This window comes from Podarcis raffonei, chromosome 9 (assembly GCF_027172205.1).
Source record: "Podarcis raffonei isolate rPodRaf1 chromosome 9, rPodRaf1.pri, whole genome shotgun sequence".
NCBI lineage: Eukaryota > Metazoa > Chordata > Lepidosauria > Squamata > Lacertidae > Podarcis > Podarcis raffonei.
In genome coordinates, this window is record NC_070610.1 from 2,574,710 (window position 1) to 2,592,348 (window position 17,639).

Here is a 17,639-nt window from a genome sequence, read left to right on the forward strand (position 1 = left end):
TTTTTTATTATTAAAATAATTCAACATTAATACATACATGTTACGAATATACAAACATACAAACATACATTTCACACAATCCTTAAAAATATTCAGACATACCCACACTCAATCCCACAGATACTTCCTTTTCCCATCACCACCCCTCACCCCACCCTTGTGTTAGACTTCCAATCTACTCAATTGCAATTTCTTTCCACTTCTATTACTTTCTTTCACACACTTTTAAACCAATTTTCTACTTCTTTTTCTGTTACACATTGTTACCCATCTTATTTAGTATTTCAGTATTTATAACGGAACTTGTTTATTCTAACAGGAGTCCTGATTTTTCAATATAATTTTGCAAGTATACTTTAAACATCTTGCAGTCCTTGTCTATCTTCTCTTTTGAGATCCTTCCAATTTCTCCCATTGTTTTGGATACATTGTAATACTCCAATAATTTGGAAATCCACTCTGTTTTTGTCAGTATAATATCACTTTTCCAATTTTTCGCAATCAATAGCCTTGCGGCTACAGTTGTGTATAAATATAATGTCTTGTCTTCTTCCTTTAGACTTCCTGGTACTATTCCCAATAGAAAACCTTCTGATGTTTTCCTAAATGAATATCTGAACATTTTTTTCATTTCATTGTATATTGTTTCCCAAAATTGTTTAATGTTTAAACAATTCCACCATATATGCAACATAGTATCTTTTTCAGTGTTGCATCGCCAGCAGACATCACTACAATTTTTATTCATTTTTGCTACTCTTTCAGGTGTTAAATACCATCTATGTTGTATTTTAAGGTAATTTTCTTTCAATATATAACACATAGTGAATTTCATATCTTCTTTCCACAATTTTCTCCATTGTTCAAGCATAATATTTTTCCCAATATCTTGCGCCCATTTAATCATGGATGCTTTAACCAGTTCATCCTTTGTTTCCCACTCTAAGATCAGATTATATAATTTAGATATAGTTTTTGATTTTTCTTGTATTAAATATTTATCGAATTTAGATATTTCTTTTTCAAATTCTATCTTTTTATCTTTCGCTAATCTATACTTAATTTGAATATATTTGAGCCAATCACTAATATGAGCTTTAATTTCTGTATAATCCTTTAATTCCAATTCTCCATTTTCTTCCTTTAATACAGTTTTATAAGTAGCCCAATTTTCTTTCATATTTTATTTTTCCACTGCAACAATTTCTGCGGCGATGCCCACCAAGGAGTTTTCAGTTCTAGGAGTCTTTTATATTTCTCCCATATTTTATATATAGACTTTCTGACTATATGCCCTAGGAAGCCTTTATGTACTTTGATTTTCTCATCTATTAGATAGGCATGCCATCCAAATCTCATCTCTACTCCCTCTAAATCCAATACATCTGAATTGTCTAATTTAATCCATTCTTTTAACCAGGTCAGACCTACCGCATCATGGTATAACTCCATGTCAGGGAGGCCAAATCCTCCTCTTTCCTTCTTATCATTATTTTATGTATTATTCTTGGTTTTCCCCCTGACCACACGGATTTGGCCAAATCTCTTTTCCAATTATTAAAACATTTCTCTCCTCCTCCTAGTATTGGGATACTTTGAAATAAAAACATCATCCTTGGTGGTATGTTCATCTTTATTACCAGTATTTTCCCTATCTGCAGATTTTTAGCAGTTTTTTTTGGGGGGGGGATTATGGTTCCCTTGAGTATTTTTGCTTTCTAATGGTTTGGTGGGTTTTAGCTGTGTTTTTGTGTGTTTATTTGTATTTTTGTAAATAATTTAGTCCTTGGTTTTCAAATATTTAACAGAGGTAACATGTACAATACTTTACCATATGGCTTTAGCTTATTTTATTGATCATTTTGTTATAAACTCTCCACTTAGAAAGCTTATAAATCTGTCTAGATCTAAATAAATTAATAAAGCCCTTTTAAAAAGCAAAACAAAACTAGGGCTACCAACAGCTGAGCAGCAACAGCACACCCACCCACCGACCCCCAGAGAGAGAGAGAGAGAGAGAGAGAGAGAGAGAGAGAGAGAGAGAGATTTCCACCCATCTTGCAAATTGCAAATACTGGGGGGGGGGTGAGGACCCTTGCCAGGGAAAATGGCCCTCCCCCGGCTTTGGATGGCGCCTGGCTCTCCAAAGCATTTGCAGTCTGCTGCTGACAGAGGGAAGAATAAGATCCTGTCCCAGGGACACAAGGCTGAGTTAGCTCCTCCTGCCACCAGAAACTTTGATTTGTAAGCCAGATGCTTGCAGTAAGCCTGAGTCAGACAATGCACAAAGGAACTTCACAAAGACACAACGCGAGAGAAAGTGCAAAGTAGCGTAAGATGCAGAGAGAAGGGGAAGCAGGAGAAAAGATGGACCATCAAGAGGGTCAAGGGGGTAGCAGAGCAAGGGATGGAGACGACATTCAATTCATTTAAAGATTTGGCATTTAAAGCCAAATCTACCAAATTCACGCTTTCCAAAACAATATGCAAACTAGAACCCAGCTCTTCTTTGAAATCTTCCCCCTCTGATATTTCTCTGAATGCTCCTCTATGAACCTCATTTCTTGGTCCTGGCAAACAGAGAGGCAATATGAGAAGGGGAGAAGTACTCTGCACATGGTCAAAGGCACCTTCTGTCCAGCTTACATGTAGGAGACTGAAGTTGGTGGAGCACAGGAAGCCTCCTGGATCAGACCATTGGCCCACATGCCCCAGCCCTCCCTGCACCAAGGGTGGGGAATCTGTGGCCCTCCAGGGTTGCTGGATTACAACTCCACTGGCCCCAGTTGACGGCAGTCAGGCGTCCAAAGGCATCTGCAGGGGCACAGGTGTCCCATTCCTGGTCTGCACTGACTGGCAGCAAACTGGCCAGGGTTTCAGGCAGGGGGTTCTAACAGAAACATAAGAAAAGGCTGCTGGATCAGATATCCTGCACAAAAGCAGCGCTCTGGTATTCCGCTGTAGAGGCACAGCCTAGCCATCATGGCCAGGAGCCATCCCTACCCAGAGGGGCCAGGGATTGAACCCGGGACCTTCTGGATGCCAAGCATGTGCCCCACCCCTGAACCATGAGGCCACTCTCTCTGCTTTCCTTTCAGCTGAGAGGGTGTGGGTGAGCTGGGGGAGGCCTGATGCCCACATTTATCCTGCAGTGGTGCTGGGGGAGCCCTAAGGAGTCTGCTAGAGCGAGGGCTGCCTGGACACGCACTGCTTTGGTCCATAGTTCTGTCTCCCCCCCCCCCCCCGCGCTCTATTGCATCTAGCTAATGAACCTCCCCTGTAAAGAAACCTGGTCACATGGCCCATTTGCTCGTCCAGGGCAAGGGCGCTCAGTGGCCCGTCGACGCGGCTTCCCCCTTCTTCTCCCCACACGCGCACATCATGATGCCTCCCGCACATCTCCTGCGCTGGAAGCAGCTGCGGAGAGGGAGGGATCTCGGCTCCCCTGCTGGGTCCTACAGCCTCCCTGCTCGGGGCGCCTCGGGAGCTCCGCGGTGCTTTGCTTTCCCCCCCTGCCTGTCCTGCCCTGACGGCTGAGCCCCCCCTCAGAACAGGGCTCCCCTCCTTTCTTACAACTGCCATGAGGAAGATCAACTGGCTCTCTCTCTTCGCTGGGCTTTCTTTTTATATCAACGGTGAGTTGCCTTTTCTTTTCAATGCAGTTCTTGCAAATGGACGGGAGCTTTGGAGGGGGAGGGAAGCCATTCTTTGGGAAACGAAGGTTCTTCTCTAACTTTCAAGCAGGACTGCTTCTTTGAGGGGGGGAATGCATGAAAGTTGAAGCACAATTTACGCGGAACAGGATTTCGATGGGATCAGGAAGACCGGCATGTAGTGCAGACCTGCTTAACTGAACCGGTGCCAAAGCAGAACGGCAAACAAATGTGCCTCGGCTGGGCATTGAGTCGAGGGGAGATGTCAGGAGGGAGTTTCCTGTCACTTTATGGGAATTGCAGAAGCAAGACGCTCGAGGTCTTGCAGCCCTTTTATTTGAGCAAGTGAGAAGCAATTGGTCGTTGAGAAAGTGGTAAAAACAAGCCCCCGGCTGAAAAGCCGAGCATCGGTATTTTCCTCCCGCATTGAGATGTCTTCGTAGCATCTCAGTGCAGAGCGGCGTTTAATAGGGTGTTACTTTAGCCATGTTCGATAGCCCCATCCCCAGCCTCCCTCTTTGTTCTACCAGATTCCAAGGGAGCAAACTGGCTCGAATTCACATGCTCTGACTTAACTAGGCGATGGATCTTGCTGTCCTTCCAGAAAAGGAAGGCGTCGTTTCGTTACCCAAGTTGTGCTTCGTTTACTGAATTTATGCACAGGGACTTTTTGTCGATAAAACACCGCATGTGTCTGGAGGGGAGAGTTAAGGCTGAAACGAAAAGAGAAAAAGAACGCTGACTTTTGACCTAAACAAATATCTCTCTGTGTGTTCTGTTTTCGTTTTTTTAAAAATGACTTAGGTTTTTTAAGTGAGGATCCATTAGATCTTACTTGCCTCGGACACGATGCTGACATGATTTTGCTAGAGTGCAGCAGCCAACATTTAGGCAACATGAATAAATCATGTTCTAATAGAGCGTCCTGAGAAGCAATAACAATGGCATTCAATAAAGACGTTGAGGCATCTTAAAATTTACATTTCCTCCCTGTTCTTTGCTGACATAGAGAAAGAGAAAGAAAATCTGGAATTACGTAAAGTCTAGCAAAGGATCCTTTCTTGTTGCAAATAGGAATTCTGATCATATAAACATTTGGATTAAGTGAGGGAGCGTGACATTAGCCAGTCTAAAGCAGAAGACAGAGAAAAGAAGTTGCATGTAGTTTTTGCTATGTTGCAGAGCCTGTAAATGCATTTGCCAGCTTCACAACAAATAAATTGATTCTGTTTCCAGAGTGGGCATGTGGTTGCTGTATTGACTGAGGTCTAGTGACTCACTTTGAATCCTTAGATAAGTGTATTCTGTGGAACTGAAACTGCTGCATAATTAAACCAGCTGTAGGGGAAACGTATCAGTTAGTTAAGTATCAGTTAGTGATTTTAATTCAGATTTTTAAATGACTGAATGGCTGTGTTTTTAAAATAATTTTCATAGGCCGCTTGAACAGGGTTGGCCCCCCTGGTGACAATGTTAATTGGTTGAATGAAAGGTTGCTAGCCTGTTGTGGTGCAAGGAAACCACCAGTCACACATATTGGTTGGTGGTGGTGGGAATAACCAGAGGTTTAGCCATAATTTGTAATATGACACAGTGATGGCGATAATTTGGGTTATTTTGCTTTCAGAATATAATGTGCCCAGGACTTAATTTACGTAATAGTAGTAGTAGTAGTAGAAGAAGAAGTAATAAGGGGAAGGACCTTAACACTGATTGAAGGAACAACATGGATTTTGGGCACCATTGAGGCTCCAACATAAAAATATATATTCCAAAGCAACCTGCTGCTGACATCTAGTGGCATGTCCCTATTTGCCACAAAATGAGGAGAAAATAGCATTTGGCGGTGGAATAGGATTGGTAGTTTATAAAGAGTCTGGCTCTTAGATTATTTTCTCACATGGACCTTGCCTGGATTAGTGCAGTTGGAGTGGGGAAGAGGGCTGAACAGGTGCTGGTACATTTGAAAGAGAAGAAATTGGCAGGGGAAGGGTAAAGCAGCTGGGGGGGCAGGCAGGGAGAGGCTTCAGTGGTTGGGGGTATTTCAACAGCAAACAAGTAGACAGGAAGAGGGCTAAGCAAGTGGGGAAGGGTTCGGAATGGAAGACGTGAGCGCCTCTTCCCTGGCTGCTTCGGGACTCTAAAGCTCTCTCCCAAGTCTGCGATTCCCATCAAGCTTTCATTACATGAATTTTCATGCAAAATGTTGTTCCACCACCTCAAGGTTATGTTGCTGGGTGTGTGTGTGTGTCTGTGATGGGGGCGTGTTTTATGGTTTCTTCTCCCATGGTTAAATTTTCTACTCAAAGGCTGTGAAGGAATGAAACCGTCCAGCCATTTGATGTGCTTGCTCTTAATTTTAAAATGGTTGCTTTCTGCTTAAAGTCATTCTGCTTTTGAGGCTGTTCTTCCTAGTGGGTTCAAAAAGTCATAGAATAGACCTATAATGAGTCCACCGAGAAACTGAATCCTATTTATCGTGTGGGGGAAGAAACCTAGTTACTATGGGATCTAGAAACATCACATAAATCTCCTACCCAATGTGTTTTCAATCCAATCCTCTCTGAAGTCAAGCAAGAGGTATGGCGGCACAGTGCTGCCATTTTGTGACCCGGTTGCCATTTCCTGTTTTATAGGAAGTGACACAGCTGATGCTGAGGAGAGGCTGATGAACCACCTCCTGAACACATCTCGCTACAACAACTTAATCCGCCCTGCCTTCAACTCCTCACAGCTGGTCGTTATAGAATTGCAGGTTATCCTGGCCCAGCTCATCAATGTGGTGAGTCTGAGCATCCCTTCCATCGCTCCTTCCTAGCAAAATCTATGACTGTGTGGGTCACATCATGAGCTTTGGGACTGGACCAGCACGTGGGAACTCTTCCATGAAGGCTGGCCGTGCAGGGTTTGCACAGACTGACACTGTTGCCTCCACAACCCTGGAGACGGGGGGGTGGGATGGGGTAGGGGGTTCAGTGAAGTCTGGCCACGGTTGGGCTTATTCTCAGAGACCTGTCTGAAGAAGAGAGTTCTTCGCCGACAGTGACGTAGCACCTGAGGTGTCTGCTATTACAGAGATGGGTCTTTCCTTTAACAGACCACTAGGCCCATCCCCATAATCCAGACCCCCTTTTCCTAAACCACTGGGACCCTCCTCCAGATAAGACTCCACTTGGGTCTCATTCCCCATCCTACTAGCACCATCCCTTGGGTCAGCCTCTTCTGTGAGTACCTCTCACTCGTCTTCCACACTGGACTATCCTCTCCATGGCGTATCCATGGGATTCATGACACCAGTGACCCCAAAAGGTTGGGGACAACATCAGGAGAGCCTGCTGGATCCGGCCCATGGCCCATCTAGCCCAGCATTTTGTTCTCATAGTGTCTGAACAGTTGCCTTTGGGAAACCAGCCAGCAGGATCCGAGCACAAGAGCCCTCTCCCTTCCTGTGGCTTCCAGCAACATGACTGCCTCCAGCTGTGGACACCTAGGCAGAGGCATCCTGATTGGCAGCTATCAATAACCCCCTCCACCATGAATTTATCTTATTATTATTATTATTATTTGAATTTATATACCACCCTATACAAGGGAGTCTCAGGGAGGTTCACAGAATAAAATCAAGTTATAAAAACAAAAAAAATACATAATAAAAATAAAAACAACAACCCAATAGCGCCCCCCCAAGTTTTAAAAGGGCGTAGGATCTGAACCAAAGGCCTGGTTTAAAAGGAACATTTTTATTCCACTTTTAAAGCCATCTAAGATGGTGGCCATCCTCGTTCTGTAGTTTAACTATGTGCTGTGTAAAGAAGAACATCCCTTTATGTGTCCTGACTTAAGCCTTCTTGTGGTTGAGCAGCCATGTGAAAAGAAGCTGGAGTCCCTGGAGATCTGCTGTGAACCAGAGGAGACAATGCCATCCTGAACACAGTAACCTGGGAGTCACTAGCACAGCTGGGGGGTGGCGAACTGGGCAACCACTTACCCCAGGGGCAGCACTTACCCCGGGGGGTCTGCCACGTGCCCAAGCCACATGTCTCTCCTGCTGCACCACGGCTGGGAATGAGTCTCATTGAATTCTCAGGAAGCTTCCTGCAGCCCTCTGGTATTGTCTGCATCTGAAGGCAGGCCATGCCTGCTAACTTTGCAGCTGATCTCTCTTTTCCTTGGTACAATGACTTGGAGTGACAAGAGCACATCCTACTTTGCGGAGTAAAGGTGGCAGCTATGCAGTTTTCCTAACCCCCCCCCTTTAGCCACCCACTTTAGTGCTGGATCCCACCCCCAAGAACCCCCCCTTTGTCTCTGTGCTCTATGGCTGCCTGGGCTCATGTTGCAAACTGGGGTTCCGGGGGGGGGGCAGCTCTTGACCAGTTGAATGGCAGTGCTGCGTGGAAAGAGATCAGTTCCTCTGTGTGTTAAATGTATAAATTCATCTTGAAAATATTTTATTGGAAGTGAGTGACAGAAAGGAGACTTTAATCAACTTTAGTGAAATGGCCAATCTGCTTGAAGTCCTGCAGCATCTAGGACCCTGAATACTCCCTAAATAAATATTAGAAGGTTCAGGACAGACAAACGTCTTCCTGCAGCATGTAGGAAAACTATGGCTTTTGCTCGCACAAGATGCAGTGGTGGACACCAAGTTGTATGGCTTTAAAAGATGGATTGGACAAATTCATGGTAGACTGGGCTATTAATGGCTGCTAACCCCATGGCTGGGACGCAGGTGGTGCTGTGGGTTAAACCACAGAGCCTAGGACTTGCCAATCAGAAGGTCGGCGGTTCGAATCCCCGTGAGGGGTGAGCTCCCGTTGCTCGGTCCCTGCTCCTGCCCACCTAGCAGTTCGAAAGCACAAAGTGCAAGTAGATAAATAGGTGCTGCTCCAGCGGGAAGGTAAATGGCGTTTCCGTGCGCTGCTCTGGTTCGCCAGAAGCGGCTTAGCCACGCGGGCCACATGACCCAGAAGCTGTACGCTGGCTCCCTTGGCCAGTAAAGCGAGATGAGCGCCGCAACCCCAGAGTCGGCCACGACTGGACCTAACGGTCAGGGGTCCCTTTACCTAAGCCCATGGCTATGTTTTCCTTCTGTTGCTAGTATGCCTCCTCTGAATACAGGTTGCTGCAGATCACAAGTGGGGAGAGCTCTGCTGCGTTCAGGTCCTGCTGTGGATTTCCCTTGGGGGCATCTGACTGGCCCTGGCGAGAAAGAGGATGCTGAACTAGATGGGCTTTGGCGCTTGAGGGTTTTCTTTTCTTCAGAAGAGCCTCAGCTCAGCTGTAGAGCAGAAGGCTCAACCTCCAGTGGCATCTCCAGTATTCTGAAACCCTGGAGAGGCCCTGCCCTCAGCATAGGCAATACTGAGCTCGATGGAGCCATGAGTCTGATTCAGAATAAAGCAGCTTCATGTGTTCCTGTTCTGTAGGACTCTTCTTGTGCTCCTAGGTTCCCACCCTAGCAGAATCCATCCAGTCCTCCTTCCTTTCCTCCTGGATTTCCCTTCCCCTCCTGTCCCAGGAGAGGTACAAGCGTAGCACAGCAGCACAGCAACTGCCAAAGCCTTTTAGGTTGCGACTTGTCCATTAATTTTCCAATTTCTGTGTTGCCATGGGCCTTGTTCTCATTTAAGAAATCTGCCTAGCAAAAGAGCCTGGAGCCTGGTTCATCAGAAAGCTCTCTAATCCAATTTCTCATCTGTGGTTTATTTCCACCTCCAGCCACTTAGCCTCTTCCAGATGTTCCAAGGCTTACTGCCACATTTATTTTGTAATAATCTGAATAAACTCCACATAGAATCATGTCTGCTTCTAGAAGATTTAATGTCCCCTGGGCCACCCTGGTGCCTTACAGATGTTTTGGACTATGATACCCATCAACCCCAGAGGTGTAGTTCACAACATCTGGACCAGCTTGACAGGCTATGAAGGCCTGCTTATTTTAGCATTAACTTTCATGGACGGGATGCAAAAATGCAATTCTGCTTCACGTGAAGTGGCCAGAGTGGTCCATCAAAGCTTGTGCTACAATACATGCTGGCCTTCTGAAGTCCCCAAGGGAACTGGAGGACTGACTGCCTTGCTGCTTTCTACCTGAGTGCCCTTCTAGGTTCAGGAGAGAGGATGGAGGGAAGGGTATTCAAGCCTAATGAATGGATCCAATTAAGATACTGCTGTTTACCACATAGATTTTCTATGTCTTTCTCTTTCTCTTCAGAATGAGCGTGAACAGATCATGACTACCAACGTCTGGCTCAATCAAGTAAGCATCCCATGGATACATAATTTCTGCTCTATAAATTTACAAACCCATCCTCTCATCATATTGGTATCTGAGAATTTGGAAGGTTGCTATGACGTCCAGCCTGTTTTATTTTTGAAGGCAGCAGTCCTATAACCATTTACCTATAGCCATTTATCATACATACTGTAACTACTCCAGCTCAACTGAGTGCACTTTGAATAGTTGTGAATGGGATGGTGCTCTGAGGAATCACAGTGAATCCTGCAATTATAGATTTACAGGGCTGGGAAGCTGTTTATCTGTCACATTTTGGCACAGATTTCAAGGTTCACGGCATCTGTTCAGCTCCCATCACATTGTTGTAGATAACTGTTTTTTCTCTCTATTTAAACTAGATAAATGTACAGAGCACTTTTTCCTTCACAGTATATTTGTACCTTTTGGAGGAGAGGGAGTGACTTATGTTCTTATTAGTCTTATGTACTTATATGCCTACTCAGCCACTTACACCTGTGGAACTGGCCCCACATTTGTAAGAAATCAGTATTTTAGTGTGGCAGCACTGAAAACTCCCTGCATCTTGATATTAGGCAGGTGCCTCCCCTGTACACCTTCTAAAAATGGGGGGAGCCTATTGAGACATGTTGAACACTGGCATGCTTTTTACTTATTTTAATATTTTAAAAAGTTGTAAACAGTTTTTAATAAAAATGGTAATTTTATTGTTTTATTCTTTTGTAAACTGGTTTTATTACAATCCAGTGCTATATAAATCTTGTAAAATTAACTAAATAAATGGTTGTTGCAGCAGCAGCTGGAGTGTGTGTGTGTGTGTGTGATTCTAATTGTATTTTGTACAAAAAGGCTGCCAAACAATTAACCGTGCAAGTCTGTTGTGCAATGGGAACAGCGACTCAAAGTGTGGGTTGTGTCCTGCTTCTAGGAATGGACGGACTACCGCTTAGCTTGGGAGCCCTCGGAGTACGAAGGCATCAATAAGCTGAGAATACCAGCTAAGAAAGTCTGGCTGCCCGACATTGTTCTATATAACAAGTAAGTTTGTACAACTCGGCGCTATGAAGGAAATGTCTGACTTAGGACCAGATTCCATCCCTTTTTTAAAAAGAAGCCTTCCTGCCATGGTGGATAGAAAGCCTGAGCCTCCTCTGACACCTCCCCCCCCCCCCGCAATTCAGGTGGGACCCTGGCGGCCTGGGGGTGGGGGGGCCATAGTGCAGGAGTCCTAGGCTCCGCCTCCACTGGCATCTCCCCTGCCTGGAATCCCAGAGGGCCTTTGCTACCAGTCAGAGTCAGTGGTCTGACTCAGTAGAAGGCAACTTCCCATGTTGCATGTTCAGCTAAGTTGGGGGGGGGCTCCTGCCTGCAGGCCGGAGAGCCAGTGTGGTGTAGTGGTGGGAGTGCTGGACTGTGACCTAGGAGAGACCAGGGTTCGAATCCTCACTCCTCCATGAAGCTCTCCCTGGGTGGGACCGTGGGCTCACTCTCAGCCTAACCTACCTCTCAGCTGATGCGTGTTGAGTAAAATCCTGCCAGATCAGATACGTAACCCATGGATCCTGATGGATCATGCAGCCAGTCCCTGCAGAAGTCAGCTTTGTCAGCCCCAGGCTTGCCGCTTGGGAAGAGCCTTGCACTTCAGGTGCCCTGGAACTACTCTTGAAGGAGGTTTGTTGAGTTGGTCGTCCCACCCACTGCTCAAAATCATCCTGCAGGGGGAGACCAATAAGGCTCTTGCCTGCTGGGCCTAAAAGATGTCCCACCCCTGAGCTAAGCCCAATACCTCAAGGACTGCCCCCCCAGCCCAGCCCTGACCCTCCAGTTGCCACCAGAGGCCCTTCTTCATGCTCCCCCTCCCAGGAGGTCCTGAGGCAACAGCATGAGAACAAGGCCCTTTATGGTGGCTCCCCACTTACAGAATGCTCTCCCCAGGGAGACTTGCCTGGCACCATTGTTACATACCTTAGGTGCCAGGCAAGACACCTAAATCCATGGATTTATTTATTTTTTGCATGACGGGTGGAATGTTTTAATCTAGTTTTGAAAAGAAGAAAAAAAATTCTTTTATTTTTTTCTTTTAATGTTGGTTTTAATCTACGTTCGTGTTTGTTTTCTACTTAAAATATTGTAAGTCACTTTGCATTGCCAGCTAATTATTATTATTAGTGGCTTTCTTCCTTGCCTCATGACTGTAGGGATGGGATAGCATTGTAATATATTGGTACTGAATCTGGATAAGCAGAAACACCAACTATTTATGGGCTCTTTCATGGCCTTTCATTGTCAAAAAGCCCCCATATTTTATTATCGGAATTAGTTTTGAATCATAGACTCATAGAATTGTAGAGTTGGAAGGTACCCTGAGGAACATCTAGTCCAACCCCCCGAGATACAGGAATATGGAGCTGGCACTTACTGGGATCGAACCTTCAACCTTGGGGTTATCAGCACCATGCTCTAACCAACTGAGGTGTCCAGGCTGGTTCAGGTCACAAAAGCTGGCTGGCCTTTGTAGCGCTTTGAAACCCACAAGTCCTTTTCTATAGTTACATTTTTCTTGACTCCTTTAGTGCTGATGGAACATATGAAGTCTCTGTTTACACCAACGTGATCGTGAAGAATAACGGGAGCATGTTGTGGCTGCCTCCAGCCATCTACAAGAGCGCCTGCAAAATCGAAGTGAAGCATTTCCCCTTTGACCAACAAAACTGCACCTTGAAGTTCCGGTCATGGACTTACGATCACACCGAAATCGACATGATCCTTAAAACCGGCTCGGCCAGCATGGATGACTTCACACCCAGTGGTGAATGGGACATTGTGGCGCTCCCGGGGCGGCGAACTGAGAACCCCTTGGACCCAAACTACGTGGATGTGACATACGACTTCATCATTAAACGGAAGCCTCTTTTTTACACCATCAACCTCATCATCCCTTGTGTGCTCATAACATCCTTGGCCATCCTCGTCTTCTACCTGCCGTCAGACTGCGGAGAAAAGATGACGCTGTGCATCTCTGTCTTGCTTGCTTTGACTGTGTTCTTGCTCCTGATCTCCAAAATCGTCCCCCCAACATCGCTGGACGTCCCGTTGATTGGGAAGTACCTGATGTTCACAATGGTCCTGGTGACGTTCTCCATTGTGACCAGTGTCTGCGTGCTGAATGTGCACCACAGGTCTCCCAGCACCCATGCGATGCCTCCGTGGGTGAAGGTGGTCTTCCTCAAGAGGCTGCCCAACTTCCTGTTCATGAAGCGCCCAGAGAATAACTCCATGAGGCAAAGGCTGTCCAGCAGCAAGAGGAGCAAAGCAGACACGTTTGGCAGCAACCCGTCGGACCTGTATAAGGGCTCCTCCACTTACTTTGTGAACACAGCCTCTGCCAAAAAATACGACCTGAAACTGACGGAAAACCCTGATCACATTGGCAGCCATCAGGATGTCAGGCTACGGTCATCGGCAAAGTTTTCTCCTGAGGTCCAGGAAGCTATTGAGGGAGTCAGTTTCATAGCAGACCACATGAGAAGTGAGGACAACAATGAGACTGTAAGTAGCACAAGGAACCTTTCATTTCCCCACCACACTTGATCCCACAGTCTCTAGAAATCTCAGGCAATTTGAGGGCCTCTGTCTTATTGGGTGTTCATGATGGTTTGTGTTCATGGCGGTCCTCTTGCCTCTTGGTGCCCCATAGGTAATCCCACTCCCCTTGGACAGATTCAGGACACAGAGCACAGAGTTAAACTATGGAACTCCCTCCTCCAGGAGGGCACCAATTTAGATGGCTTTAAAAGAGGATTAGACCAATTCATGGGGCAGAGGGCTGTAGATGGTTACTGGCCACAAAGCCTATGCTCTGCTTCCACAGTTGGAGGCAGTAAATGCTTCTGAGTGCCAGACGCTCGAAAGCACAGGAAGGCTCTTGTGCTCGGATCCTGCTTGTGGGTTTCCCACTGGAGCATCTGATTGGCTACTGTGAGAACAGGATGCTGGACTAGATGGGCCATGGGCCTGATCCTGCAGGCTTTTCTTATGTTCTCCTATCATAATATCCTATTATGTTCTTGCTTTCTCCAGCATGGGGGCCTCCAGGCTCTTCTTTGGGACCCAGTGGGCTAGAGCTAGAATTAAAAACTTTAATTTTGTTCAGTAAAAAAGTATACCTCATCTAGCACATTGCATTGCAATGGCTACAACAGGCAGAAGAATATATGTTGGGAGTCATAGATGGACTCACAAGCAATTTGCAAGTGGTCCATGATGGGGTAAAAGTTTGGCCCCAATGGCTTTATTGACCTAATTCAACAAAGCTTTTTTTATTGGTTTTGTGGAACTGCCCATTTTAAACAAAGATGGTTGTAGCCATAGGAGCCAACTCCTAGGGGCCATGGGAGCTTCAGCCCCCAAAATGAAATATTTGAGGGGTCCGAGCCCCCACAAAGTTATAGAGTATTCCCATTCAAAGGGTGTGGGTGCACTGTGTCTTATGATCAATTATGTGGGGCAGGGCTTACCTGGGCCCCCACAATATTTTATTCAAGTTGGCACCCCTGGTTGTAGCATAAGGATTAGGCCAGCATTCTTCAGTGTTGCATCCCCAGATGTTCTTGGATTACAACTCCCACCAAAGGCCAGGAATGATGGGGCCTGTCATCCAACAACAACTGCTCCATCAGAGGGGGATGGAGGGTCAAAAGAGTCTCCCACCGGAGGTGGCACCTGGAGGAGGAGGAACCACCAGCCATTGAAGCCGTGCAGCGGCTGTACTCAGTCCCCCCCCAGCTCCTCCCAATGTCCTGATGTCACACACATGACATTGCCCCCCCATCACCCTCGTAAGGTGGTGCTTCTGGGCTTGAGGCTGAATTAAGCAGTGTGCCTTTCTGACCCTCATATCTTCTGAAGCCTCAGACTGATTCCCAGATTACTTCTTAGCTGGTATTTAAAATTCATCAGTATGAAATGATCGAACGTAAGTTCCATAAACACCATGCAAAGGAGCCACTGTGGGACAGGCACTTGGGCAGTTTATGCAATGGATAAGTCATTAAATTATTTAATTGAGTTTTTCTCTTCTAGGTCATTGAAGACTGGAAATATGTTGCCATGGTAGTGGACAGACTGTTTCTCTGGATATTTGTCTTTGTTTGCGTGGTGGGGACTGTTGGATTATTCCTGCAGCCGCTGTTTCAAAACCACTCAATTGGCGTGAGCCCTTAAACGGGTAAATCCGAGACCTAGGATTGCTTATTCACTGACCGGGCTGGACTCTCTTTTGAGTTCCACAAGTGTAATTTCAAAGTCCAGTCATTTGAGCAGGATTTATTTATTTATTTTTACTAGGGTGGGGATAACATAAAATCATTATTTGATTTAATCAACTTCTTTAAGGTGGGCTTATATCCCACGTGACACTTTAGCCTGGGTGTTGGCGCTGAGTGAGGTGTTGACGAAAACTGGCAAAAACAATTAGGAAACAATTGTACATTTAACCCCAGTCCCCAAATGCCTGCCCTTACACGGCTTCCAAAATACAATCCAGCCAGGGCTCTGGTGGGCCTCCAGGTCATGAGAGTCCCATGTGTGCTCAGCAGGTAGGGAGAGATCACCCCTATAGGCACCCTTTAAAGTTGGAACAGTTTCATTTCATCAGACTTTTCAGCAAAATACTCCATCTTCAGTGTTACCTCTTTATTAACTTCATTTAAACAGAGGTTGGGTGCCCATCTGTTAAGGACTCTTTAGCTGTGATTCCTGCATTGTTGGGGGTTGAACTAGATGACCCTTGGGATCCCTTTCAACACTATAATTCTGTAAAAACACTTGTTTTCAGCTCACATACATTTATATATTTTTTCAGCACAATTTCTCTCCCCCACAGTAGGAGCCCAGGAACATGCATAGCCTGTCAAGCACAGGCTTGGTCTGTGTCGTTTGGCAACCTTCTTTAGTAGGAAGTGTGCATTGGGGGCACACACAATGCTAAAGCAAAGCTTAGTGTTGCAAAAATGAGTCTAGGCAAGTCTTCGCCTCGTGTGCTGCCCTTCCTCTCGGGGTTGAGAGGAGATGACTGGAAGCGCTGGCTTCCGTTTCACTACAGCTTGCCATGTTGTCTGAACCTGGCAGACTGCCGCTGGTGCTTTGCAGAGGCAAGCTGGCTTCAAACCATAGTTTAAGAAGCTATCTTGTTTGCACGAACTGAAATTAAGCTCAGTTTAGAGATCAGGTGTCCCATTGTGGCTGTGCTGGAGGAGTGGGGAATGGGGAGCACGAGAACTGAAGGCTCACTGCAGATCATGGGTCAGCAAACTAAGGCCCATGGGCCGGATCAGGCCCAATTGCCTTCTAAATCCAGTCCTCAGTCCGGGAATCACTGCATGGATCGCTAGCATGCATGTTCTTTCCATCTCCCTCCCTCTCCCTCACACGGCAGCGGTGGCGCCTCCTCCCTCCCTTCTCCTGGCTTCTCCCCGCCCTGCCTAGAGGAGAAAGAGGGCTGGGCTTTGCTGGTGCCAGCCCCTCTTTGGAGCCCTTTCACGCACCGCTCATCATCCCTCCGCCGCCGCCACCAGCCCCTGCCACAAGACACAGGAGCTGTGGTTGACTGAGCGCCCCTCTCAAGCAGCCCTTTTGCGCACCGCTCACCATCCCTTGTTCACCCCCCCCAAAATATAGTCCAGCCCCCCGCAAGGTCTGAGGGACAGTGGACCAGCCCCCTGTTGAAAAAGTTTGGGGACCCCTGCTGCAGATCATCCTTGTACTCAGCCATACCTTTAGGCAGAGTGGGGTGTTTGCCACAGGCAGCAGATGAGATACTGAGGGTAAGAGGTTGGAGGGCTGTATGCAGCCTGCCCTGCGACCCTCATGCAGCCCGCTTACCAGTGCAGAAGTAAGATTCAACTGCTGGTCCAGCTGACTTCAGATGGCAGAATGTGCTCTTGTCCTTCATCTCAGGCAGCAAAATGCCCGGCTGGCATTGACCACAGTTAGCACAGGGCTGGCTAACTGGCAACCCCCCCAGATGTCATTGGATTCCAACGCCCATCAGTCTACGGCAGCATAGCCAATGGCCAGAGATGATGGGAGTTGCAGTCCATCAGCTCCTGCAGGCCCAGATTTCCAGATTTCCCTGGTTTACGTCATGTGCAGGTTGAACCTGTGATGGGATGATGAGCTGCTTGTGCGTAAAATCCTAATCCCTCAGAGTTTGGCTAAGTCCCCAAACCTCTGTCTGTGATGGAGCTCCTTAAACATGACTCCATCAATCGCTCGTTGAATCGGACAGTGGGCGTTTACGGAACTTCTTCCAGCATAAAAGCTCCTTAACGGAAACGCGTCTTCTGGACTCTCGGCGTGACAGTTTCCGCCGAGGAGTGGGTGTCCCTACAGGAGGTCCTGAAATCTCCCCGCTGCTCCCGCTTGAAGTGTCTCTGAGCCCTCCCTCCGACTCACTTTCCCTTGGAACTCCACTTCTCCCCCTGCTGGTCCCCTCCTCCGCTGAATGGTCTCTCTCACCCTCCATGAGCCCTTTCACCTCCTTAGTCTCAGATGGCAGTTCCCTGACATCCACCTCCCCTCCAGGGCCCCCTTCACCCCCTTCCCTCCCCTCCTCTGCGGGAGGCGAGGGAGCAAAACCCCTGAAGGAACCTCCCTCATCTTCCGAAGTTTCGAACACTTCCCTCCACCCTTTGCTGTCTCCGGTTTCCAAGTACTCCTCCTCATCG

General features: G+C 46.9%; 1 protein-coding gene across 1 annotated transcript; it reads left to right on the forward strand.

The window, feature by feature from the left end:
• The first annotated feature begins 3,307 nt into the window (after positions 1-3,307).
• On the forward strand, positions 3,308-16,465 carry CHRNB4 (cholinergic receptor nicotinic beta 4 subunit). Its single transcript, XM_053402821.1, has 6 exons — positions 3,308-3,635; positions 6,290-6,435; positions 9,871-9,915; positions 10,841-10,950; positions 12,486-13,461; positions 14,995-16,465. Exons 1-6 carry the CDS (start codon positions 3,581-3,583, stop codon positions 15,133-15,135), a joined length of 1,473 nt encoding a protein of 490 aa, XP_053258796.1. The 5' UTR covers positions 3,308-3,580; the 3' UTR covers positions 15,136-16,465.
• Positions 16,466-17,639: the final 1,174 nt, after the last annotated feature.

Coding starts and splice junctions, on each gene's coding strand:
- CHRNB4 (XM_053402821.1), top strand. CDS start 3,581: ATGAGGAAGATCAACTGGCTCTCTCTCTTCGCTGGGCTTTCTTTTTAT. Junction 3,636..6,289: donor GCTTTCTTTTTATATCAACG/GTGAGTTGCCTT, acceptor CCTGTTTTATAG/GAAGTGACACAGCTGATGCT. Junction 13,462..14,994: donor GTGAGGACAACAATGAGACT/GTAAGTAGCACA, acceptor TTTCTCTTCTAG/GTCATTGAAGACTGGAAATA.